This window comes from Meriones unguiculatus, chromosome 12, assembly GCF_030254825.1.
Source record: "Meriones unguiculatus strain TT.TT164.6M chromosome 12, Bangor_MerUng_6.1, whole genome shotgun sequence".
In the NCBI taxonomy this organism is placed as follows: Eukaryota; Metazoa; Chordata; class Mammalia; order Rodentia; family Muridae; genus Meriones; species Meriones unguiculatus.
The window spans coordinates 83289009-83316854 of record NC_083360.1 but is presented as its reverse complement, the minus strand read 5'-3'; the positions used below and the strand labels follow the sequence as shown (position 1 = coordinate 83316854).

At 42.8% G+C, this 27846-nt stretch overlaps 1 protein-coding gene across 1 annotated transcript in view; it reads right to left on the bottom strand.

Moving 5' to 3' along the window:
* Positions 1-27846, bottom strand: part of Fyb2 (FYN binding protein 2) — a 106043-nt gene that overhangs the window by 17579 nt on the left and 60618 nt on the right. Inside the window, exons 5-11 of the mRNA XM_060366064.1 lie at positions 17407-17507; positions 10652-10686; positions 8720-8751; positions 7761-7857; positions 6520-6679; positions 357-471; positions 226-266 (exon numbers count right to left, since the gene is read on the bottom strand). Coding sequence (XP_060222047.1) covers positions 226-266; positions 357-471; positions 6520-6679; positions 7761-7857; positions 8720-8751; positions 10652-10686; positions 17407-17507 — 581 coding nt within the window. The remainder of the gene's footprint in view (positions 1-225; positions 267-356; positions 472-6519; positions 6680-7760; positions 7858-8719; positions 8752-10651; positions 10687-17406; positions 17508-27846) is intronic.

The window sequence follows — 27846 nt, the reverse complement described above, 5'->3', positions numbered from 1 at the left end:
CTATTGCCCTTGTGCTACGAAGACAGCACAAAAAGGGCAATTTCATGGGAAGTTGGTTTTCTGCCTCAAGAAGACCATTCCCTCCGCCGAACCCTTGCCTCGGACCGCTGCTCTTAGCTTACAATCTCGACACCCAGTTTTTAGTCACTGGGAATGTGTCCAGATGAAGGACTCTGATCACCGTCTCAGCCCGGGAAGCATTCTGCAGTTCCAAGCAGCACTTACCGCTGTCTGAGGCGAACGAGCTGGAGAAGTCCCATTTTGGTCTGTGGAGAAAGCGATGAAGACCATTACGAGTCTACCGCAGCTTCGCCCCCGCATCGCCTTCGTCGTCGTGAAGGGCAGAATGTACTTACGTGTCTGCTCTGGAACAGTCCACGTCATCGTAAGTCTTCTCTGAAGAGGAGTCTGACCTAATGGTGGTTGGACTTGGGGCTTCTTTCGTCACCTCCAAAGCCTCCATATACCCTCCTGTCAGGGAAAGAGGAACACATCTGTGCTTGTCCCCAGCAGTGGAGCAACAGCAGGAGAAGTCAGACTAGCGGGGATGAAACTGGAGTGCCATCTCCGCATTTGAGCAAGAGACGCCCCCAAGGCTTATGGGTGCAACGCCCTGTCGTCAATGGAGACACCATTTTGTTACATTCTGGAAACTTCAGCAGATGACGCCTGGTGAGAGGAAATGGGTCAGGAAGGGGCAACCCTTTAAAGGCTATCTCTTATCCCTCCCTTCCTCTCTGCTTCCTGCCCACCATGACCCACTTCCTCCTCCACATGCTTTCACCACCATGATGTTCCGCCCTACCGCAGGCCTAAACGTAGCAGAGCCAAGGGCTGTGGAGTAAAGCCTCTAAAACTATGAGCCAAAGCCAACCTTTTCTTAGTTTAGTCACTGTGCCAATGAAACTGACAACATGATCTGCATGATCCTGGCTAAGCCACTTGCTGAGCCTGCTACATCTCCCAGAAGTTAGGGCAATAATAACAGCCCCTTCCATATGGCTGTGTAAGGACTGAGTGTATATTCATAATGAGTGTTAATTACCTGGCAAACCAGAGCTCTTCCCTAGAGAAACGACTCTCTGGTTACTTCTGACCTCTGTTGAAGTCCTTCAGCCCTGGAGATTTTCTCCACCAACCAAATGGCTGTTTCTAGTCTTTTGGTAGTTTTTTTTCTTTCTTATAGTTTAAGTGAGTTAACTGAACACATGCCAACATGGAAGGTTAATGACAGAATTAACCGGAAGGTCATATGCCACTCTGAAAAGCCTATAAGGGATTGTTTGCACAGCCTGATAAATGCAGGTATTTCTCAACTGTAAACTTGCCATAGTCATAAACCTGCCTCAGCTCCTCATCAGTTGGTGTAGCTTCATATTTAGGCTGTGGGTGATTCAGAGCTATTTCCATTTCAAACATGAACTGCTTATCGTAAGAAGTGTATCTAAAAATATGCAATAAGCAAAGTGACTTGCATCTATTAATTAAATGAATCAAATGAGAAGATTTTTATCCCATTGCAAGAAGTATATGACCCCCAAACTATTTTTTCAAAGAGTCTCAGTTCCCAGAGGAAGAAGGCCTGCTTTTTCTATAGACGTTATCAGAATAGTTCCAGCAAAAATAAAGACGCTAAGCACATTAATGAGCATTTTTTATCTTTCTCTTATAAAAATGTATTTATTCTACTTTCTGGGTATAAGTGTTTTGCCCACACTCAGTATGTATGTGGGCATATCACATATGTACCAGGTGCCTGCAGAGGCCAGGAGAGGGTGTTGGATTCCCTGGAACTGCAGTTATGGATCCACCATGTGGGCGCTGGGTAACCAAACCCAGATCCTCTGAAAGACCAAGCGCTTTTAACCACTGAGCCATCTCCAACTCCCTTTCTTTGCTTTTCTTAATTTTTCTTATTGGCTTATGAAATGCATTGTGGAATCATCTTAGAAATATAATTCACAGATGTATGCCTTCAAAGGACACATCAGTCAATTCCAGATCCGCCATAATCTTTCATGGCATTTCCATTTGGTTGTCCTAGGCATATTGGATTTCAAACTATTCTCATGATTTCTTTTTAAGAAATTGCTAATCCTTACTAGTCAACAGTTGTCTAACAAGACTCTACCATAAATGCAGGCATAATTCTACCACAGAACCCTCACCAATCTCTCACCTAAATCACTATAATAATAACAGATTGACTTAGCCTATGTCCTATTCTCAGCAAGGTTGTTCTTTAAAATCAACTCTGATCATGACTTTTAGTTTGTGCTGGAAGCGCTCTCTGGCTTAAAAAGTCCTACTGAGAGCAAAAGCCAAAGCTCTTGAGGCGATTTATAAAACCCTTTGCTTGTCTTATTCCTTCCCTTCTCTCTTCTCTGGGACCTTGTTACCTCCACCAACACCTGTGGTCAGCTCTAGCCTGGAACTGTTTGCTCCCTTTTCCCTTCTCTGTAGAATATTCTTATATCAGAGACACACAAGCCTCTGCTATTTTTATTGCTAGGACAAAACACCTGACAAATGCAACTTAAGGAACGCTGAGATTAATTTGGTCTACAGCCCATCATGGCAGGAAAGCTATAGCAGTTAGGGACATGCAGTGGCTGATCACACTACATCTACAACCAGGTAGCAAAGAGAGATGGATGCTGTTGCCCAATTTGCTTTCTCTTTTTTTCTGTTTTTATTCAGTCCAGAACCCTGGAATGTGGGATGGTGAGATCAGCCTCTCCTGCTAAATCTCTCCGGAAATTCCCTCGTAGACACGCCCTGAGGTGTGTCTTCTGTGCGACTGAAAATGCAGTTCAGTTGACATGCAGGATTAGCTCTCCTGTCTGTATATACTTGAGGTCTTTGCAGTCATCCACAGGCACATTCAGGTTCCAACATCCATGGCCTCCCTAACTGTCTTTCCCTTTTTATACAATTTGCCACCATGTCACGTAAGAATATTTTATTATTTATGTGCTGTCTGCCTCATTTGATCAGAAAGCAAGCCCCATGGGGACAGGGAGTCTTTATTACTGTATATTAAGTGTACAAAAGAACGCCCTTTATTGTGGTATTTTAGTACATTTGATTTTCTCAGTCCCTCTCTGGTTCTATCCATTTCCTGCAGATAATTTTGTTCTTGTGCTAGTGTGCCTCTGTCTGTGGAAGCCAGCAGTCATATTTGGGTGTTGTTTTTTGAGGCAGGCGTTCTCGCTGGCCTGGAGCTCACTGAGCTGGCTGGTAAACCCTCAAGATTTTACCTGCCCCTGCCTCTCCAGTGCTGGAATTACAAAGCATACCACATTCCCTGTTTTTGTTGTTTCTGTTGGCTTGTTTAAACATAGGTTACAGTGTTCAAACGCAAGTTCTCATGCGTACCAAGGCAAGATATTGACTAATGGAACCATCTCCCTCTCTCCCCAGACTCCTCATTCTTCTTTAAAACATAACACTCAGTCACTCACTCACTTACTCTTCCCCTTCCTGTGTGTGTGTTTATATGTGTGTGTCCGTCTGTCCCATTTTCTTTAGCCATTCATCTGTTGACGGTGACTATGATTTGGTTGTTTTGAGCTGTGCTCTGATAAACAGGGGTGTGCCCATTTAGACCCCCTTCTGGATACAGCCAGGTATAACTCTATCATGGGCTGTTCCATCTTAGGCTTCTGAGAGGTTCTGCCGTATCAATTTCCATAGGAGCTCCCCTAATTCACATTTCCACCAGCCTGAAACATTCTCTCTACAGTTTGTTTTGTTTAGTTGTGCTAGCTGTTCTGATTGGGTAAAATGGAATCTCACTATAGTTTTGATTTACATTTCTTTGATGGTTGAGGATCTTGAATGTTTTTTAACATGTAATATTTTTATGCTTCTTTTGAGCAGTGCCAGTTGTGTTCATGTGCCATTTATTGGTTGGATTATTGGCTTTTCCATGTTGAATTTTAAACCTATATACATTCTTGATATTAATAGTCTACTATAGCTGGCAAAGATTTCTCCTCATTCTGTATGCTGTGTATTCTGCTGTTTCCTTCACTGTCAGAAGCTTTTAAATCTGTATAGTCTCATCCATCAGTTCTTGCAATTATTTTGCGTAAGTTGTTGCTTATATTTAGATTTTTAAGGTTTTCCCATGTTTTCTTCTCATGTCTTCAGGGTTTTAATTGTTTCACTGTGATTTTTGATTCATTTTGAGTTGTTTTTTGTACAGAATGAAAGATAGGATCTTCAGTCCTTTGTGCATAAAGAAAAGAGGGTTTTTTTTTGTTTTGTTTTTACTGTTTCTTTTACTGCTACATTCCCACACTTGAATTTTGAACAATCCCAATGCATATTCAAACTAGAAAATTGAGCATGCAGAACTTTACTGATATTAAAATGTTTCTGTCAACTGTCTTATATTTTACAATTTTTTTTTCTGCTTTTTAAATCTTTCCCTTTTTTGATTAACCAAGGTTTCTTCGCTGTGTTATTTGTATGTGTTATTTGTATATTTGCATGTGTTATGCTTGTGCTTTTAAAACATTTTTCTCATTTTTACTTTTGTACTTTTGTTTGTTTGTTGGCTCTTTTCTGTAGTGTTGAGGATCAAACGTGGCGTCTTGTACATGTTAGGCAAGGGCTCTACAACTGAACTGCCTCTCTAGTCCTGTTTTGAGGTTTAATGACAGCATGATACACAGGAAAACACATCACGGAACTACGGGCCAAGGGTTACCTCAAAGTGAACATCTTCACGGACACCGATGGAGAGCCAGCAGCGGCAGTATCATTTAACACTGGGTACAGATGTTCTGAATCCCAATCTGTTGGGTACAGTCTGCCTACTTGTGACCTCTGTATTAATGCAGGAATGCAGTTTGTTCTCCTTGGTGCTACACTCTTATGTTGAGCATTATGTCGACAACTTCTTCCAGCTTGTTGTAGATGGTTGTAATAGGTCCATTACTTTGGCTATGTTTTCTCTTCTAGTGTGTGAATAGGATATGATGTATTTATCCCCTGTATTTTTCTGTTGTGGTTGCATTTTCCCTCAGGAGACACGGTCCTGGTGCTGGAGAGATGGCTCAGCAGTTGGGAGCACTGTCTGCTTGCTTCTTCTAGAAGATCTGGGTTCAATTCCCAGGACCCACACGGCAGCTCACAGACTGTTTATAGCTCCAGTTCCAGGGAACCCAGCAGACACACATGCATACAGATCACCAATGCACATAAAATAAAAAAGTAAATCAGAAAAGAAAAAAAGACACATCCTTACTATGTAGTCAAGCTGCTTCAAACCTGTCATCTTCCTACCTCTGTCCCCCCAAGTGCTGAGATTTCAGGATCCTTCCATACCAACTCCTCCATTCCACTCTTCATTTGGACAATTTCTAGTCTAAGACTATTATGAAAAGTTACAGCACAAGCAATTTTCATATTTCTGTAAATTAAATACATATCTCTGTCACAGATATAGACAGCATATGTTTGAGTACTTAGTTCCCGGGTAGTAGAGCTATTTGAGAAGGATTAGAAGATGTAGCCTTGTTGGAAGAAGTGTATCTCTGGGGTGGGCTCTTTCTCACAAGCCTTATGCTTATGGGTGAGACATGAACTGTCAGCTCCTGATCCAGCACCATACCTGCCTGTCTGCTGCCATGTTTCCTGCCATGATGGTCATGAACTCTAACCCTCTGGAACTGTAAGGCCCCTATAACTCTCTCTTCCATACGTTGTCTTGGTCATGGTGTCTCTTCACAATAATAGAAAATGAATTAAGTAACTAAGAATGTTGTTTGGTATAAATTACTCTACCCACTCCTAGCTCAACAGGAATATGATATAGCTGGGTTACATCAGAGCATCATTGTTTTTTAATTGGTGATGGCATGTGACCCAGTCAAAGCCAGCATAAGAGTCATGTCTTTTTATCTTTGGAAAGACAAAAATTTACCAAAAATATACTTCGGGGATTATGGAGAATAGGTTGTATCTCTCACTGCTTGCTGCCAGTTTGACTTGATAGGAATGGGCTTTATCTGAAAAACAGAGTTGCCTCAGAGAACTCAGGATACTTTGTACTTGTGGAATTATCTGTGTCCCTGGCTAGCTTGGCTATGGCTTAGAATTTCTGCCAAGTGAGCCTCCTTTAAGTAAGTGGTTTAACGAAGTATGATTTAATTATTGTTGTTTGTATCAAGGGTTTGAGTACAAGAAGGAAGAAGATATAGTGGAAATGGTCATTAGTGATGCCGTATGATGCATCAGCTTGTCAGTGGTGACAGTAGGGGTGAGTAGATAGACAAGGCAAGAACAAGATTGTCACAGGACATGCTGGTCCTCATTACACTCCTGAGATCCATCATTGTCTCTAAATCTGGTGATCTTTCCACTGTTCTGGGGAGACAGCCCTTCCAGGTGAGTTACTAGGTACATAATAAATGTCCATTATGTATCTGTAAGTAAATTATGATCTTGGCCATCCTTCCCTTTAGAACAGTTTAGTGGTGAAGAGAGTACAGAGGAAATGCAGCTTACCCTTCTCTTGGGACTGTCTAGTCAATGTCACGTCCCTGGAGAAGAGCCTGTTCTGAGTAATATCAGTCACGGCTTCCTGGTTTCCAGCTGGCACACTCTGTCTGTCCTCATGGGCTCCAGTCCCCTGGGCTTTTTCTGGAGTCTCTTCATAGGCAACTACCTGAAAACATTGCAACAGGGGCTGATTACCAAGTCAGGTCCTTGCTCATGCATTCTGGTCTTCAGAATGTGCTCTTTAGTGAGAATGATTCTTAATGATTACTGGCTGTTGAGTGCTGCCTTACTAGACCCTACATCTGACCAGACTACACACCAGGCCCTTTACTTATTTTTGAAGAGCTAATGAGTCCCACAGAGGCCGGCCCATGGGAGTACCTGCTCTACATCAGGCTCTTTATTCCATCTCCATCATCATGGCATCCCGTGAGAAAAAAATATATACATATCATTAGTCCTTTTGATAACTGATGAGGGGGTCACACTATCAGTAAGCTACCAAGGGAATAGCTATCCCTCCATCTCTGTTCTCATCACTTCTAAGGAGGCTTCTGGGTATTCTTCCTTTCCTCCAGTGTCCCTGACATTTGTCTTCCTAGCCACTGCCTTGTGTTCCTTCTCAAGTCTGCATTTTCTGATCCATGGGATCTGTGCTGAATGTAAGACAACATGAAAAGCTCTGGGAGTAGTCCAGGTGGTTGACTGGGCATCTCAGACACTGCTCACAGGGCACACTCCCAAGGAATTATGGGTAATAAGATATTACTTATGAAAGTGTTCACAGCCATGGAAACAAGAGGATAGAAAGATTTATCCCAATCACTGGGAGATTGATTGAGTTTGGGAAATCTTCCAAAAGCAGAATTCATCAAACTCCACCTTTAAAAATATAGGTGGGAGATGGATGAAAAAGGGAATATCTGGCAGATTAAATAAGAATGAGCAAAAGTATGGGCTGTTTGGAGACATGACAGCAATGCAATAGTATGGAAGGGGGAGTGCAGAAGCTGTGATGAGAGCTAAGCCAAAGGACAAGGGGGAAGAAATGGGTAAGGAAGACCGGAGGTGAGACTAAAAGACAAGGTGGGATGTGGCTGAGTTGTGAATCATCTCATATACAAACCAAGGAATTTGGATTTCATTTCTTAGTTTTGACAAGACAAGCAGCGCAGTATGCTGATCAGATACGTACTGGAGGAAGACCCCATGTCTGAATCACATCAGGAGCCCTCGGACACAGATACCTTGGGAGGATGGTGAGGGTGTGAGTCCTTCCCTGGCTTCTGAGGTTCTAATTCACATGGCTCTTTTTCCTTCATGTTGTTTTCTTCGTCTTTGGGTCTAGGAATGAAAGATGAAGATACCAAGGAAAAATGAGTTCTTGAATGAAGATGGTAGATGTGGCCCAGTCCGAATGAGATGACTGAGGACAGTTAATGCTTTAAGATGAGGAACTAGGACCAGATGAACCAGCCGGCATGAGCTTGTGCCTACTCCAACCAGTGTGAATGTCAGTTCGTGCTTACATCTTTTGCTTCTCTGGTTCCTGTAGGACACAATCTAAGTCCTCCTGTGGTGCCAGTTTTCTTCCTTTCCAAATTCCATTTTCATTTGTCCTTCCCTCTACTTCTGTTCAGATGTAGATTTTCACAATTTCCTCCAAACCACTAGCTTCTTTGAATACTTCTCCCATTTTATTAGCTACTCGTTTTTCCAAACATGCTATTTGCCATCTTACATTGCTAACAAATCTAAGAACTCTACTGTCTGGGCTGAAAACAATCCCCCTGGAAGGCCAAGCCTGTGTCTCATGGTCATAGTTCAAATCCAAGATCTCTTTTTTTCTAAGTCTGGAGAGTCCTCCACTGATCCCCTCAGGCAGTCATGCTGTCTCCCAACTCCCAACATTCTGTCCACCTGTTTTGGATTACCACATGTTGTCTATGGATCTATTTTCAGTGACCCCTCTTTGCTTTGTCAGCTAGAGTTCGCTGCATTGAGTCCAGTATGGGCCAGGATGACAAGAGCAAGAAAGGCCAGACAGGGTCGCTGAGAACCTGCTGTGTACCAGTTACCTTACAAGGTGCCGGGGAACAGAACCAGATAATGTACTGGGAACATGGCCAGACCACAGCAAGAAAATGAGTTCGGTCATGAGTCATGAGTGGCTAGACTATGCTTTCATTTTACAGATAAAACTTACCTCTGTTTTGGATGAACTAAAGTTCTCCAAGGCTGAAAATGAAGACAGAAACAGTCAGTTCTGTGAGTTTACCCAAAGCAGGCTCTGTTGTTGGTTAGAGATCAGCCATCAGGAGGCCTGATCAAATGGGAGGTGAAGTCTGAGGGCATGGTGAAAGCAGACAATGGCCGCAGAAAGTTCCATGAACCTCTCTTGCGTGTGAGACTGAAGCTCAAGCAGAAGAGAAACCAACATTTCCGCCACTGAGTGTAAGTTACAGTATATAATATGACTTGGACAGTTTTCTCTGCAAACTGCATTCCCTTTCCAGGCATGTGTCTGAAGGAGAAGAGCTTCTAGACCCCAGAAGGGCACAACATGTGGCATTTGGGCAGTTTTGCTTGCCAAAACTGACGTAGGTCAGTGTCTGAGTCTTGCTTGTACTGTGCCCCAACTACATGCTCTCTGATCAAAACCCTAGTCTTACATGGCAGAGATTGAGTTTCGTTAAGATTATGTCCCAGTGATCACAACATAACAAAATCCCATTCCCCTTAATCACACACTTCCGCATCTGATGTCATTAATTGTTTGGATTCTAGCCAAGAACCCCGAAGAAAACAGAAAATAAGAGTCTGAAAGGCTGCCTGTGAGGCCAAGCATAGCAGCTCCCAGACAGTGCTCAGAGGAGAGCCCTGCAGGCCTTCATTCAGGGACTCGTCATTCTATGAAGAACGCTAGCAAGTCAGCACCAGAAACCAAGTCACACAGAACTTTCTGTTTGTATCTCTGCTATGTTAATTACTGACTATTTAATAGCTCTGAGCTCTCAAGGCATCATTTATATTTGGGAGCAGGGGTACTGACTCCCAGGGTAATCTTGGGGAATTGAATGTTGCTGTGTCATTCCTGGTCAAATAAAGAACTCGCTGCTAGAAACCAGCATGCCAACGGGAGGCAGACAAGGTAATTTCCAGGAAAGGGGACAACCACAGAAAACAGCTAGGGGCTCTGATGGGAGTCAACTAACCCTTCTGCAAGGATCCGGGAGCAGCTTGTCAGAACAGAAACTGGGCTCACCCAGCCCTACAGGCAAGTCATCATAAAAGATGAAATTGGACTTAGCTCACCCAGCTTAAAAATGTGCCCGCTGAAGGTGGAATAGACCCTTCACCAACCCCACAAAAGTGTTCAGGAAGTGCCTACTCTGTGTCAGACACTGTACTGAGAGCTCATGTAATTTACTGCTCTTTGCAATTTGAAGAAGTAAGTCCTGGTCTCCTCATTTTACTTAACATTTACTATGGCAAGCATGGTGATAAAACACACTTCCTGTCCCCATGGAGAAAACTCCATTTACAGAAGAACGGTGGTTCAGAGAGCCGAATGCTGAGTCTCAGGTGCTTTTCAACATACCACACCATACCTTCACAAGGACTCCAGATCTGGGTATTCTGTTCTCCCCATTTTACAGGTGAGGGTGTTGACCAATATTTAAGGTCATAGCGAGGAGCTATGACGAAGGCCGGTAGCAATTCTACTGAGGGACCCAACTGAATTGCTACATCAGTTCCAAGTTGGCACTTAACTCCAGCGGCAAGACCCAGGAAGTATGCCTTCCAGGTTCTGTTTGTTCTCTTGAAAGCATAAATTATATAAATTTGGACTGTCCTTAAGGACAGTTATCTCTGAAGGAGATAGTTATTAAAGGCCAGTTAGCCCAGACCACAGGAGATGAGAGTCCCGGAATCAATTCAGACCATGGCTGCCCATCTCAGTACACACCTAATTCTACCTGAAAGGCTCAGGGCTCAAGAGTCCTGACCTCTTGAGCCTGGAAAAACCTGATGCAGATAGGGAGCTTTCATCTTGCTGGGGAGTACTCTAGACTCACGTCTGGGGCGGGGAGTGTTATTCTCAGTCACACATTAGTAAGGACATGGGAAGGAGTACCTTTTGGAGTTCTTCAATTTCAATTTCATAAGTGGCTGAAATAAACAAAAGATATTTCAAGTCAGTTTATCTACTCATCTCTTATGCTATTCGGGATTAACACAATTCACAGGATTAAAGAGGCCTGCTCTCTCACCCTTCAGAGCATGGAGCCGTGACCTGCTCTGCCTGGGTAGGAAAATTCTAAGGTTCAAGGTCTGAGTTCTGTGGGGATTTCCAGGGTGGAATTTATAGCCAGCGAAAGCATAAGAAACTATGTCTCAAGTTTCTTGGTTTAGTAAATAGGTACCTACATCCTGCTTCAAAGAAAGCATTAAAAATCAGTGACAGCAATTAGAAGACAATTATGAAAAGTGTGGGGTAGGAGAGACGGACTAACAGGAACCTGAGTCCAATTCAGCAGATACATGCCAGGTCTTGCCTCAAGTGCTTTGTTTCCTAAACACAGCTTGAAAGAGGAGCCCGGGAGGGCGTGAATGTCCTCCGACTTTCCTCATGGCTCTGTGGGTGTTATATAATAAAGTCATGAATTGCCTAATTATTTTAAAAAGAAAATAGAAGTAGTGGCAAGAATTGGCTTCAGAGTTGAGTCCTCCTGCTTTCCTCTTGGGGGGATCCAAATGCACTCCCATGAGCCTCTGCCCACTCATCTGTGAAGCTGGCCCATCAGTGACGAGAAATGCTGCCTACAAGACACTGGACCCTGGACACTGTATGAAAAGTGTCAGATTTTCCAGAAAATTCATTCTGCTTAGCTAACATCTATGCAAGTTTTAGACTATGGGTAGAAGCGTGGTGCAGGCAGGTCTTCTGTTTTGTTTCTTCTGCTACTGTCCTGCAACTGATCAAAAAATGGCCCATTGCCCAGCTCCTGATGTAAACATATAATACACTGGCAAAATAAATGCAATTTATTTTGGGGAAAATCCCAATTTTCCCCAAAACTTAGATTTTCTTATAGCTAAGATTCGACATACATGGCAAATAATGTATAGCTCTGCGTAGGTAACTGCAGATGTTCATCTTTAGTGACTATTAGAGGAAGGTAGGTTATGCCCCTTGTCCTAGTATTTTGTTTGACAGCCACCCTTTAAAAATAATAAATCTGTTTATGGGGCTGGAGAGATGGCTTAGCACATAATAACACTTGTTGCTCTTGCGGAAGACCCATATTAGAGTCCCAGTACCCACACGGTGGCTCAGAACCACCTGTATGTCCAGTTCCAGGGAATCTGACACCCTCTTCTGAACTCCTTGGGCATCAGGCACATACATGGTACACAGACATCCATGTAAGGAAAACATTCATACACACAGAGCAAAATCAATCCAGAAAGATTAAGATGTGCTTACGAGATAAATTTTGCCCTAAGTATTGACTCATTTCCACCTTTTAAAAAAGACAATCCTCTCTTCCGTATATGTGTCTGTTTTCTTGCTTCCCCTTAGTCCCTGTGGAGAACATCAGTGCATGATATGTCTTAGAAGCAAAACAACCGGGGCTTGCAGGCACCCTGCGAATGCTTGCTCCTGCGAGTAGGCAAAGATCGTACCCCAATGTTTATTTACCTTGGAGGCTTACCAATAGGAGGCTTTGGGATCCAGACTTACTCGAAGGTAAGAATACAGGGCTTGGAAAGAGCAGGAAGGGAGGGCTTGGAGGGAGGAAATGGCAGGGAGAAATGATTTTAATCTCAAGGATAAAAGAAGAGGGGGTAGGTGGACTAGGCTCCGAAAGGATCAGCAAGGGACTTGGATGGTAACAAGACTTGACCCACAGCTTTGGAGTCTTCCTGTGCAGGGGTCTGTGTCTTGCCTCCTCTGACTTGGCTTTATCAGGGTGGTCAAAAAACCCCAGAAGAGTCTCCTCAGCCACTATCCAACTGCAGAGGTTTGTGGCCTGGAGACTCGTCCCTTCTCCATGTACCACATCCCATGTGATCTTAGACAAGTGCCTGTTTTACATCAGGAGGCAAGATGACTGTCGCTAATATTAAAGAATTCAATAATAAAAATATCTATATGGTGTAGGCAATACCCTTCCTTTTGATATTCACACTTGACCAACATGGAAATCGACACTCATGGAAGTGAAGATGCTTGCCCAGAGCCACTCAAGAGGACCAGCTTTCTAGCTTAGAACTTCATTCTCTGACGGTGGCCCCGAGGCTCCCAAGATTACTCGAGTTCCCTGGCACCCGGGAGGTACTGGTCTTGATGACCTCTGTGGATAATTATGTAGTTTCCAGAACAACCTGAATCCTGTGACCCAAGACCGAGCTCTGTAAGGTGGGCAAGCTGCTGGCTTTGTTTCAAGGGATAGACTCGCTGAAAGGAAAACAGATAGTATCTTCTATATCTTCCCCCCGCGACTTCTCCATGTCTTAGCCCACTCCCTTTAAAAAAAAAGAAATTTGATTTCCCCTCTCTCTATACATAAATATGTATATATATAAATGCAGATTTATTAGAAATGGGAGGGGAGAGGGAGGGGAAAGGAGAGGGCCCAGAAAAAGGGGCGAAGAGGAGGAGAGACACAGAAAGAGAGAGAAAGAAAGGAGAGCAGAGGAGAGGTGGGAGAGGAAGGAAGAGCAGTGGAACCAAAATCGGATTCTTCACTTTTGAGAGAAACATTATTTAAATTACATTTTATAAAAGGTGTGAGAATTATGCTCCTGTTTGCCGTTATTATTATTATTATTTTTATCTATAGATACTTACAAACTCCACCACTTTGTTAAAAGGCTACCTACATTGAGCTGTTTTTACAACATCTTTGTAAATGATTGTTTTGTGGCATTACAGTTGCCTGTTTCTGGTCTCTCAGGTCCGTTCCTTTACATGCTCTCACTCTGCCAAAGACACGTGATCTTGATTCCTGTAGTTATCAGTCTTAGAGTCGGGTGGCTGGTCCTTCCTATGTTTTCTTTCTCAAAACTGTCTGCAGCTGTTAAATGCACTCCCTCTGCATTTCCATATGCACCTGAGAATAATCTTTCCTATAGCTACAAAGTACCTTGCTGAGATTTTTATAGAACTGCCTTAATCCTATATGCCACTTGGGAAGAACTGATGTGTGTGTGTGTGTGTGTGTGTGTGTGTGTGTGTGTGTGTGTGTGTGTATATAATTTTTTTCCAGTTTTACTCTATTGGGTCTTCTAATCCACGAACACAATATGTCTCCTTGTTCATTTGGATTAGATTTGTTTTATTTAATCCGAATTCTATACTCTTTAACATGTAAGTCTTACGCATGCTGTGACAAATTTAAGTCCACATATTTATCTTTCGGGAGGAAAACTTGAAAGGCATTGCACTTTCTCAATTGCAGCATCCACGCACACATCGATAGCACATAAAGACACAACTGTGGCTGTGTCTGGGAGCCGGTGCGGTGGTGGGGGTGTTGCTCTGATCGGTTCTTGTGACCCCTTAGGAATTTCTGCAGACTGAGATGCTATCTCTCTTTGCCCTTTTATTTCCCTGTTTGCCTCTTACTGGTTAGAACTCTTAGCTCTACACTGAGTCAGACTATCAGGTTAAGGACATTCTTGACTTGTTTTACATTTTGGAGAGGGAGCGCTCACTCTTAACCATCAAGTAGCCTGTTCTGCAGGCGCCTGTAGACATCCTTTATCAAAGAGAGGGCATTTCCTCTTCCCCTACTTTTCCAAGAATTATGTATGTACACGGTAGAAATTTGCCCAGTGCCCTTTCTGAATACACTGTGGCATTTTACTGCTTCAGTCAGTGTGGTGGGTTTTGCTGAGTGACTTGTGGATGCTGGACCAGCATCGCGTTTTTGAAACAACCTGCAGTCAGTTATGCTTGCTGAATACTATTGCTAATAATTAAAGGCCTTCCCGGCCACTTTCAGGAGGGACATTGTTCCGAGGGATTGCTGCCTGTGTAGTCTTAGGGTCAGGCTTGTGCTAACTTCATGAGATGAGCCAGGAACTGCAAAGCCTCGGTGTCAGCTCTCGTTTCGGTGTTCGGCAGCGTGCTTCAGTGAAATCACTGGGGAGTCGATGCTGTTTGGGAAACTTGTGTATGTGGGGTGTGTGTGCATGTATGTATGTACATTTTCACATGTGCAGCTGCCCATGTGTGATGGAGATGGGCATGTGCATGTGGAGGCCAGAGCTTAGAGGTAGGTATCCTTAACTGCTCTTCATTTTACCTTCTGAGGCAGGTTCTCTCACTGAACCCAGAGCTCACTGACTCTCTGGGATCCCCATCTCTGCCTCCCAAATGCTGGCCTTGCAGGTAGCAGCTACACCTCCTGGCTTTCACACGTGTCCTGGGGATTAGAACTCCAGTCTCCATACTTAAACAGCAAGCTCCCTACCCGCTGAGCTATGACCTCTCAGCCCCTAGTTGGGGGCTCTTTGAGTTTTAAGTTCAGGTTTTTCCTAAGAGTTACAGGGCTGTCAAATGATTTTGGGCGATTTGCGATAGTCTGCACTTTTAGAGGAACAGTTTCACTTTGGTCTAAGTTGCCAAGTTCACACGTGCACAGGGCTTTACAGTGTTCCCTTCTCCCTTGGTGCTCACAGGGTCTGTGAGGCTATCCCTGCTTTATTCCCAAGATTGCAGATTTTCTTTGCCAGCCTGGAGATTTGTCAATCGCGTTGATCTTTGTAACAGGGTAGGATACGCCACACAGCTATTCCCCAGTTTTTAAGTTGTGTCTGGTCTACCCTCGTTTACTACAAAGATGTCCTTTACGGCAAAGATGGATGGCATCGTCCTAGCCACCTCCATCCCCTCCCACCTGACTCCCTGCAGGTCCACACAGCTGTTTCTAGTTGGACCGAGGTTCCCTTTCTATACCCTTTCTGGCTCTTTGGTCATCAGTCCTTGGCTACTTGGTGACATCACTCCTGAAGAGAGGCTTGCATTAGTAATTCTTTCTTTAGGTATGTCAAATGGTGCCCCCGGAAGGCCCACCATTGGAATTTGTACCCCTGAGTGGATGAATGGAGATCTCTTGCCCAGCTTTCCAAAGTCAACCCTCAGCTTCATCCTCTAGCATGAGTAGCCCTGAAAACAACCATATACCTCTCCTGCAGCTCAGCTTGTCATGAGGAAGATGGACCAATGGAGAATCCCTGACCAGGGTCTTGGTGAGGCATTTCCACGATGGTAGGTTCTTAGAAAGGGAGTCTCAGGGGTCCAGAGGAAAAAAAGATATAGGCTCAGACCGAAGCTTTCCTTTGACCCCGTGACCCTTTAGTCTTGTAGAAACTCAAGCAGCGAGAACTCAGCTTAGCCTCTCTGGTCAAAGCACAGTGGACAGACCAGCAGCATCAGATAGACAGTGAACTTGTTGGAGATGCAGGCTCTAAGGTCACATACTAGAACTGTGGAACAAGAATCTGTATTTTAAGGTTTCCCAAGCATCAGTGCAAACATTAGAAAGTGAAAAGCCCTGCTCTGTTCATATGGTTAGTATTTTACCACATGGGAGATTCCTGGTTTTCCACAGGTGATCTCATTTATCCCAATTCAAACTTTATCAGGGGACAGGGACAATTGTCTGACTTCTTAGACTTTTAGAACCCCACACTAGTAGGATGAGCAATGAATAAAAAAAACAAAACAAAAAGCAAACAACAACAACAACAAAATCCTACACCGAAGGCAGATATCAATAATCAATTGCAGCACTTTCATCCATGCCTGGATCTATCTTCTAAACTGTATGTATTTAAGGCAGCCCTCTGATTATAGGCTTTGCCCAACAGAGTTTTCCAGCAGCTTTTCACCTTCTCACTTCTGGGAAAGGAGAGGCAGAGCCTGTTTTACACTATTGCTCCACCACACAGAACTTGTATTGCTACATACAGCCCAACCTCCCTGCTCTTCGGTCTCCTGTCTCTAGCAGTGGGTGCGTGGAAGCATTTAATCTGCAGGTTTCTGCACAGAGGACCTAGCAGAGAAATGCAGTCTATAGCGTTGGCTCAGTAAGTTGTAGTATTTATTCTAGCAGTAACATTCATGGCTTCTTCAGAGAACTGGATGATTCTGTAGGTAGAACAAAGACATTCAAAGTTGCAGTAATATTACAAGTCTCTGCATCTTGTTCTTTTCCTCTGGGAGCTTCCTTTGCACAAAACAATCTGAGCATTGTGAGCAGCTGGAAGGCTTAGCTCTGGACTCTCTGAGGTACTATGTGAACCCCCTTTTCCTAATTAGAGTGAGCACAGAGCCTAATTCTCATGGTGTGCCATCTCTTTCATTACCCACTAAGCAATTTCAGGAGGAAATCATAAGAGCGGTGAGATTTCCATAAGTGAGGAAAACTGAATCACAATGCCCTGAGTACCAGCTAACAGAGGCCGTTGACCATGTGGATTTTGAAGGCAGTCTCATGTAAAGCATCACAATAAAGAATCTGGAGGCCTGGAAAGATGGCCGCGTCAGCACACCGAAGACTGTACAAACATGAAGCCCTCCTACACACCTACAAAGGGCAAAGCAGTTAAGATGAGTGGCGGTGAAAAGAAATGACGGGAAGGAGGAGGTACTCAGTAGGAGTCAAGTAGAAAGAGTCCAGATCAGCGCTGATGCCCATCTGGACTGATAAATATTGTTAAGAGACTAGATACAGGAGAGATAGAAAGGAAATGGGATGGCAGAGCGGAATGGATATGAAAAATCTTAACATAGCTAGTTAGCTATAGGGAAAATGCCATCTTGATACATTCTTACTCCAGACAGGGTTATAGCATTCATTGGCTTAGCACACTTACCTTCAGCACTTTCTTCTGCAGCACTCAGGTTAATGGAATTGCCAGAGTGTCTCAGATATGAAATTGTTGTGTCATAATTATGTGGTTCTTCTAACTCCACACTGAGAAAAACGGAGGGAAAGGGGTTACTTGGAATAACATATTTCTTCACGTCAACCAGGGAAGCTGGTAGGCTAACTGCAGATCTTTACCTCTCTCCCCGACTCCTCCAAATCCAACCCCCAACTCTTACACTTAGTTCTGTAGCAGACCATGTGCTGGGGTCTCTGTCCCAGTTCCCAGGGGACTAAGTAGAACCTGATGGAACACCTCATTTTCTTCCTTCTTGTGAACCTCCTCAGACACCTAGCCCATTCCCATTTCAAAAGTCAGCTCCCAACACCTAGAAACACAGTCTGTTGGAAGCCTCAGTGCCCATACCTAGCAGGATACCAGAAGAACTTCCTACCAGGGGTCACAGCTACCACTCCCTTGTAAGAACCAGAGAAGGCAACACAAACCAAGGATCAAAACACCCGCCCAACAAACACAACACCATATATCAGCCTCTAGAATTCTAGTCTTCCCAAACCTAGATGCCTAGAAGAAGCCAGCATTAGAAGAATAAATAACAGGACAATAGGTCTCCACTAGAGCCCAGCAACTCTGCCACAGTAGGTTCTGAGTATTGCAAAATAGGTGAAGCACAAGACAAAGACATTGAAACAGCCGTTATGAATATGATAGGGGTCCTTAACAAGGAAACAAATCCCTTAAAGAAATCGATAAAAACACACACAGTGGAAGGAAGCAAATGAACCAGTTTAAGACTGGAAGTGAAAGTAGAATCAATAAGGAAAACTGAAAGAAATCTGGAGATGAAAAGTTTAAGAACTTGAAAAGGAGCCTTAGAGGCAAGCCTCACCAACAAGATATAAAATATGGAAGAGAGACTCTCATACACTGAAGAAACAAACAAACAAACAAACAAACAAATTGATACGTTGATCAAAGAAAATATTAAATTCAAAGAAATCCTGGCATGAAACATTCAGGAAATCTGAGAAACTATGAAAAGAACAAATTTAAGAGTAATAGGAGGAGAGGAAGGAGAAGAAAGCCAGATTAACAGTGTAGAAAATGTTTTCAGCAAAAAAATCATAGACTATTTCCCTAAACTAAAGAAGGAGACGCATAACAAGGTATAAGAAGCATCCAGAACACCAACTAGACAGGACCAGAAAAGAAAGCACCCTTGGCACAAAATAATCCAAACACTAAAAGTACAGAACAAATAGAAAAATATCATAAGCTTTAAGGGAAAAAGACCAACTAACATATGGGGCAGACCTATTAGAATAACACCCAAGTTCTCAACAGAGACTCTAAAAGCCAGAAGGGCCAAGACAGATGCGCTACTGACTCTAAGAGAACACAGATGCTAGCCCAGACAACTATATCCAATGAAAGTTTCAATCACCATAGATGGAGAAAAGAAGAGATTCCACGATAAAAACTAATTTAAGTAGTTATCTATCAACAAATCCAGCCCTAAGGAAGGCACTAGAGGGAAAACTCAAACCAAAAGAGGTTGACAAAGCAAAACAAACAAACAAACAAAAACAAACAAACAAACAAAAACCCCATAAGAAATGAACTATTGCAGGCCAGCAAATCAAAAGACATACACACATACAACCACCACCAAATAACAGGAATTAAAAAAAAAACATTGCTCATTGATATCTCTCAACATTAATTGTCTCAATTCCCCAATAAGAACATACAGACCGACAGCATGAATGTGAAAATTGGATCCACCCTCCAGCTGCAGCCAGGAAACACATCTTAACATCAAAGATATACATCACTTCAAGGTAAAAGGATGAAAAAAAGTATTTCAAGCAAATGGACCTAAGCAGCAACCTGGCTTAGCCATTTTAACATCTGACAGAACAGACTTCAAATCAAAACTAACCCGAAGAGCTAGGGAAGAGCAGACACTCACTGACAGAAAAATCCATGAAAAGGACAATGGAATTCCTAACATCTATGCGACAAACACAAGGGTACACAGTTTATAAAGAAACACTATTACTGCTTGAATCCCAAACTGACTCTCCTACTCCAATAGTGGAAGAGTTCAACCCCCTACTTTTGTCAATAGACAGGACATCTAGACAAAAGCTACACAGGGAAATGCTGGAGCAAACTGACATTAGAAACCAGGTAGATCTGACAGATCGTTACAGAACATTTCATCCAAACAAAACAAAACAAAACAAAAAATATAACCTTGTTCTCAGCACCTTCTGGGTTTTTCTCCAAAGCTGACCACATACTCCAACACAGAGCAAGCCTCAACAGATACAAGAAAATTGAAATTACACCCTGTACCCTACCTGACCACCATAGATAAAAGCTGGATATGAGCAACAAAAATAACAGAAAGCTTACACACACATGGAAACTGCACAATGTACTATTGAATTGAAAAAAAAAAAGGGTCAAGCTGGACATGGTGGTGCATGCCTGTAATCCCAGCACTCAGGGTGGCAGAGGCAGGTGGATTGCTGTGAGTTCGAGGCCAGCCTGGTCTACAAAGCAAGTCTAGGACAGCCAAAGCTACACGGAGAAACTCCGTGTCAAAAAACCTAAAAAAAAAAAAAAAGTCGAAATAGAAATTAAGAAATTAAAGACTTTCTAGAATTGAATGAAAATGAATGCACAGCATACCCAAATGCCCAGGACATAATGAAAGAGGTTCTACCAGTCAAATCCATAGCACTAACTGCCTTCCCAGAAGCAATCCCCAATTGATAAGCACTTGCAAATGAAAATTTAGTTTTCTCCAAGGGAATCTCACTGGGCAACCAAACAACTCTTAAGGAGAGGCTGCATGCCTGGCAGGAGACGGCATCTTTGGAGGTTCCGTGTCTCGCAATGCTGTGCCAGGGCTTTCCCTTGTTTTGTTGCTGTTGTTTCTTAATTTTATTGTACTGTTTATTCATTTATTTTCTTTTCTCTTTTTACCCTACAGGTCCTCTGTGTATAAACTGTGGCTTCCAGTTTAGTGTTTTTATGGGATTCCTGAGTATGCTAATGAGGGGGGTCTCTGTTTTTCTTTTTAATTTTTTTGCCTTCTGTACTTTTCCTTATGTTTGTTTGTCTTGTCCTGTTCTGATGTGCTAGCCTTTGTTTCCTCTTGATATATTTTCTTTTATTATATTATTATCCCTTAGAAGTGTCTTTTTAAAATGAGATACAAAAAGGGGTGGATACAGATGGGAAGGAAGGGAAGAACTTAGGAGTCAAGGGACGGGAAACCATATCAAGACAGATTATGTGAGGAAAAAAAAATATTTTAAATAAATGAAAGAGTAAAGAGAAAGAACGCATCTTTAAACACATCTTAAAGCTCTTTGTATGTTTTTCTCAGTAGAGAAATAGCACCTCACTCATCTAGTCTACACAGACGTAGGCCACATACCAACCCCAACCCCAAAGTACAGGGATTCACAGTAAATATAATCACGCAAAGTATTGCAGAGAGATCACAGAGTCCACACAGAAGTCAATAAAGTAGAATCAGGTTCCACATGTGGTGAGGAAACCCACAAATAAGGAACTCAGGTGAGACCTGTTCAGAGTTCTCAAGCCAGGCAGCCAGGAGGTTAATGCCCAAGTCAGAGGGTCAAGCTGGGTCACACCTGACTGGAAAGCCACAAGTGTGCTACTAGCAGAGAGTCTATAGTGACATGACGGCGTCTAGACAAAACCTGCACACTCTCCCAAGGGAATGAGCAAGAAAGCTTTTGCTCAGTGGCCACAGAGCTGGAATACATGGCTCGAATAAACCAGAAGCTCAAAACCCAGGACCAAGAACCGGTGGGGGCGAGCACGCATTCAGTCTCTGTGTTGCAGAGATCCAACACTGAGCCTGGAGATCCAGACCCGCATTGTGTAAACTAGAGGTTCCCTAAGAAGGCTGTGCCTGTGCTGAAGGCCGCGCCTCTGATGGACTGGACAGTTAGAGCGGTGTCTGTGGAGAGCCGGGATGCAGCAGATGGGAATCCAAAAGGGTCTCTCTTGGATATCTGTTGTTATGTCCTTTTAATTTTTAATTTAAAATAAAATTGTATTTATTTGTGTTTGTGTGTAAGAGAGAAAACACATGTCACAGCACACGGGTGGCCATCAGAAGACAACGTAAGAGTCATTGTTTTTCTCCTACTATGTGGGACTCGGGGGTCAATCCTTTTTTGTCATCAGGCTTATAGGACAGGACCTTTACCTGTGGAGTCATCTCACTAGCCCCATAGTTCTCTCAATAGCTACTTGTCACCCACTTCTGTATGTGATCTAACATCACTTTGACTTCTCAGGTAGGTACACCTAGTACATTAACTTAGCGGGGCACTAGTGTCCACCCCACCCCCACCCCAAAGCTAATACTGCCATCATCTAGCCACGGAGGCCTATAGCAGAGAATTCCTTGCTTTGCTTCAACCCACGGTGTTCCCCTCAATATACTTGGCAAATGTAATGATTTGTGGCTTTCCTTTGTTCCGTGTCTATAAAACTTTCATGGAACCAGTTCCTCAGGGAAGAATGCATTTGGGGAAACATGCACCCATGCCCCCAGGCCACGCTCATTCATGTTTGGCTCAGAGTAAACTCTCTTACTCACTTGGGAAGGAGAGCTGAGTTTGCATTGCGTATTCTGGGATAGAAATCTTTCCATGCCCACAACATCTAAGATCCCAGAGGAAACAATCTTTACTTAAAACAAGCTTATTGTCAAAAGCTGAAAACCACAGAATAATGTGAGCCATGGCAAAACAGTCATGAGGTGAGCAGTGGGGAAAGTAAATTTACAGCAGTGTTCGATGTATTAAGTATATTAAGTATCCAAAGAAGACAAAGGAGTATTAGTAACTATTGGGTAAAAATAAGAGATCCCCCAAAAAAGACTTTACATGCTTAAGGGCAAGAGAAAGGAGTTATAGATAGCATAAAGACAATTCTTCATATGTATGCACGTGTGTTCACGTGTGTGGGTCAGCACATGTATGTGCCTGAATGTGGAACCCTTGGGCATCATTCCTCAGGTGCCATCTATGATGCTTTGTGAGGCAGAGACTGTCTCTTGGCGCAGAATACAATGACAAGGTTTGACTGGCTGGCAAAAGATCTGCCTGCCCTGAGAGTTCGTGTGTTTCATCATGCTTGGCTATTTTATAGGGTTCTGGAGGGTTGATTTGGTCTCCATGCTTATAAGGCAAGAACTTTGCTGGCTGAGCCATCTCCCTAGCTCACAGATGTTAATTCCTGAGATTAGTAAAGAGAATTATTATGGGCTAAGATGGGAAGCTAGAAGCTGCCTCCATGTGACTTGGTTAAAGATAAGAGTTAGCTTAAGAAAGAACAATCTCTTTCAACCAGAGGAAGAGTGTTGGAAATTCCCAAAAGTAGTGGCAAAATAGCTGAAAAGCAGAACAAAAAGCCTGGCGGCTGGCCAAGAAGCCAAGTAGACCAGGAAGCAGTTCCTCTGGCAGGTGGGTCAGCAGTAGAGAAGAGTCGTGTTGTCCCTCTGTGTGTGTAGGAGGCAGTGGCTGGGCACCATCCCGAGAGGGCATCTATTGTTCAAAGCTGAGCTACCTGGCGGGAAGGGTGGCTTAGTGGCTATTCTTCCAGAGGACCTGGCTCCCATGTTGATGCATCTGTAACTCCAGTTCTAGGGGATCGGATGCCCTCTTCTGGCCTCTGTGGAACCAGGCATGTATGTGGTACACGAAACACGCATACATAAAGAATTAAATAAAAAAACAATAAATAAAACTAAGCTATCCCAGATGCCTGAAAACAGGGAACAACCACAAGTGAGGGAGTGTGCATTTAACCTGGTAAAGTTTTACACACACACACACACACACACACACACACACACACACAGAGTTCTAAGCAATTAACTCATAGAGCCCTCATTATTGTGTTTGTCTCCCACACCCCCAGTGTACTTGCGACACACTTCCATCTAGAATATCAGCCACCTCAAAGGATTCAATCCGGGGAGATTCAGGAGGGTGGGAGTAAGGTGGCAGAGGCTCACACCTTTGATTCCGGCATTCGGGTGGTAGAAGCAGACGAGCTCTGTGAGTTCAAGGCCAGCCTGGTCTACAGAGCAGGACAGCCGGACAGGACAAACTGTCTTGAAAAACAAACAAACAAACAAACCAAAACAAGAAGGACGGGGAACCTGCCCAGGCCATCTGCTGTGAAGCTAAGTGTGGTCAGCAGAGGTCCCTGTACACAAAGAAGGGAAACTACCAAAGCAGTCAGCTCTAGCAGACAACACTTGGCCAGCGCAGGCTCGACACCAACATGAACAGGAAAGAGCAAATGCTGTTCCCCACACTCTGCAGCAGATGCCTTAGCCACTCCGCCTCCCAGCCCCTACTGACGGGGTTAAGAGAAAGCTTCAGAACACAGAAACAAGGTAAAATTACTAATATTAAGAGATCAGTATTTTCACATGAAAAGCAACATGATCAAACAATAAAAGAAAAATCAAGAGAGTGCAAATTTTACTTAGGAAGATTCAACCCAGCCCTGACTGTGAATTCCTAGGAAAATAAATTAATCTGTAAGTAACCTGGAGAACAAAAGAATTATTCCACGGTCACAAGGATGTCTCAACCTTAGGGAAGGTAGCACTCTAATTAATCACAGTTTTAATGGAAAAAACATCAGATTTTAATAAATGCCATAATCATTTCATGGGAGTTAAACCTTCTTAACTGGATTGATCTCCAACAAATGCCATATTTATGAAAAAGTGCAGCAATAAATATAAATTCTGTATAAATTCTATCAGGAATTTCAGCAATAGAAAGAGGGATTGCCCATGGAAAATTGGACAGATTCATTATTGTCACCACCGAAAAGTCGATTTGAAGAGCACACAAAATTAAACCCTTAAGCTTACAGTACACAGAAAAAAATGAAAAGGAGAACAATTTAATTCACACCATCAGATCAGCATGAATCCCAGTTTGAGAATAACACCACATTTGGTGGGAAAGCTGAGAAATGGTGAATCTTTATATTGTTTGGGAAAGACTTGACATAACCAATATGGGAGATAATATGTCAAAATCTTATAAAGCTGAAATTGCTTAATTGCTACTGCTCTGCAATTCTATTCTTTGGCAAATAAATGGCTTTGATGAACTCACTTGGATTCACCATATATGTAAAATTTTAAGACAGATTAACTGCTCCCCAGTTAACTGAACACATGAGCAAATGTCCGATGTTCATTTGAAAGACGACAACACAGCAGTCAAAATTCGCAGACTCGGCTTGCCTGAGTTTACTCGGGAAACGGCTTTCTAAGCAAGCTGCTGTGGAAGGTAGAGTGCCCTGCTGTTTAGACAGCGTAAAGTTCTGTGTTCACAAACGTGTCAATTTATAGTTCCAGTATAGGAAAGGGCAATCGGAACACATTCCCTAAACAGGTGCTTGTGCTAGAGGTGAAAAGTACAGTTGGGAAGTAAAACAAAGGAGGAGCCACCCCAACAATCATGGAGAGACTAGAGGAGAAGTAACCACACACACGCCTTCTATCTCTGCACAAATGTGGCCTGCACATGTTAGTATTCTTACTTATTTCTCCCAGCCATGTGTATATTCACTCAGGTCACAGGAATGAAAAGGTGGACATTGACCTCCCTTTGTTTCTTCCATGTAATAATATATGCACTTCCTTTTTCTCATTCAAAAATTTGACTGTTTTATTGCTTTCTATTATATTTTTAGAGGTTTAATTAATTTTTATTTGAATTTAGTGCCCCCCCCCCGTGTGTGTGTGTGTGTGTGTGTCTGCATATGACTGCCTGTGGAGGCTGGAAGATAGTATCAGATCCCCTGGAGCTGGAGTTACAGGCAGTTGTTAGCTAACTGACAAGTGTGCTCGGGATAGAACTTGAGTGCTCTGAAAGAGCAGCAAGTGCTCTTAACCTCTGAGGCCTCTTCCTGGTCTTTATTTGCATATTCCCTATAATATTTTTATGATATTTCTCGCTGAAAAAGAAAACATGAGTGAATTCTAATTCTTTAGTAACCTTATCTTTCATATTTTTGCTCATCCTTCCTGCAGGAGATAATTGAGAGAAACCTTGCTAAATTAAAGACTGTGCTGTGTATCTCATGCTCTAATGGCTTAATGATCTCATCAAATCCATGGGAAATTAACTTTATTAATAAGAAACAGTTTTCAGAGGAATTGAAAGAGGATATCTAATCAATTTCTTGCACAAACTTTGTCAGAAATGAATAAGTATCTGATTTTAGATTGTTACAAAGGATTTTAACCAAGTGTTTTTCTAAGATGAAGAGGAAGAAGAGGAAATGCAGGAAGAAGAGGAAGAGGGGGAGAAGCAGCAGCAGCATCTTTCAGATCAGTTTACAAAGAATATCCTGTAGGTCCAGAGTTAGGAGAGAGATATTGTGAGTGGTACTTAGTCCATTCCTAGATGTCTAAGACTGTTTTGTTTTCCCAGGACATTGGCGCTAGAGCTAAGATCCATTTCAGTTGTATACAGTGTGTATCAATATAGAGATCTTGGATAAGCAAGAACTAAATGATTCAATTTATTTATCTCCACATTATGAAAAATGCACCCAGAATGCTAGAACCGTGGAGAGGCAGCACAACAGCTAGGCCAGGGCTATGCCTGCAGACAGAGGGAAGCTGAGCCCTAGCTCTCTTCAAATGCCAGTCTGAAAGCACTAGATCAACAGCTTTAGCTTCCATTTCCCACTCTGTAAAATACCAAGAATGGAATCTACTTCACAGATATAGTGATGATATGGAATAAAATATTTTTGCTCTGTATAATGGTGCCGCAAAACATGTGAGTGATATTACATTGGTAACACTACTATATTTTAAAGGATGTTCTGCGCTGGCCTTCATTATATAAGATCTTTTGTTACAGATACATTAAATTTCATACTTTCCTACGGAGAAGCTCTTATCATTTAAATCCAGCATCATAAAGCTTTAATCTTTCTTAATGATGCCTTCATCATGATTATCTCTTCTCTAAGAAGCAAAAATAGCTTCTTACCTGCAATGTCAATGTTAAAGATGGCTCAAGAAACTGGAATTGTCTGAATTCTATTTGGACCCGTGGACTATTATCTTCGAAATAAAGCTTTGAGCAAATAAGGTCTCTGGCTGAAGCATGGACAAGGGACCTCTTCCTGTTGGTTCTACTGGTCCATCTACTCCTGGGCCACTAATCTGGGATGCCTGGTACAATCCCTTTGTCTTTTAGAGAAGTCTGTCCGGCCCCATACTTGGCTGTACTCTCCATAGAATGGGTTCCCGTAGTTTATCCAATGAGCCATGTGCTCAAACAGTGAGATTATTAATCACAACAATGATTAATACTTCTTGAGGGTTCATCGTCTGTTAGATTCAACTCTTGCTGCATGGTCTGTGGAACCATTCAGATTCTTGGAACCTTCCCTTCTTTACCATGAGGATTTTGTGTGAAAATAGCTGTATTACCGGGGGTGGGAGGGGGGAATAAAAATTTCCTTTCTTGTCTTTTTCCTGAGCCACACATGTAACTTGGCAGGGCAAAAATGCCACTGAAAGGAAGTTCCAGAAAAATCTAATGAAGGGTTTGCACTAACTGAAATGGTCAAAACTTTAATAATAAGACCCACCTGTGTCCTTATATATTTGCTGGGGCGGGGGGGGGCATCCCATCCATGTTTGGTTGTGATAGGACATGAGCTTTAAAGATAGAAGGAAAGGGAGCAGCTAAGCTAGTGAGCAGCCTATGACAGCCTACAGTCAGGACAGTGAAGCAATATAAGAGCGTCTGACTTCACATGAGGTCCTGAACTTGCCAAATTCCTCCTAAGAGCAATACTTCATGCAAGGCCACCCTTCCCACAGCCCTTCACCCTAAGAAATCCTCTCTCAAGTCTGATAGTGGTTAGATTTAAAAACTGACCAGTGACAGGGCTCAGTGGGTAAAGAAGCTTTCTGTGCAAGTGTGATGACTTGTTTAGCCTCCGGGACTCAGTGAAAGGAGGAAATGAGTCCCATCAGTAGTCCTCAGACCACTACATGCACTCTACATACACACACATAGACACACACACACACACACACACACACTCTAAATAAATAAATAAAACAAATAAATAAAACCTTGACATAAATTATGCTAGATTTACAGAATTATATTATCAAGGGGAGAACATTTTCCTTCTATACAGGAGATAATGGAGATAATGGTTAAACACGACAATCCATCAAACAAAAAGGTAAATGGTTAGAGAAGGGCAAAGGCTTCAGAATAGATGGGGGTGTTACCAGCTCTGCTTGGATGGGACCTTGGGCAGGTCACTTGACTGAAGGTTTATTATCCTTTTATG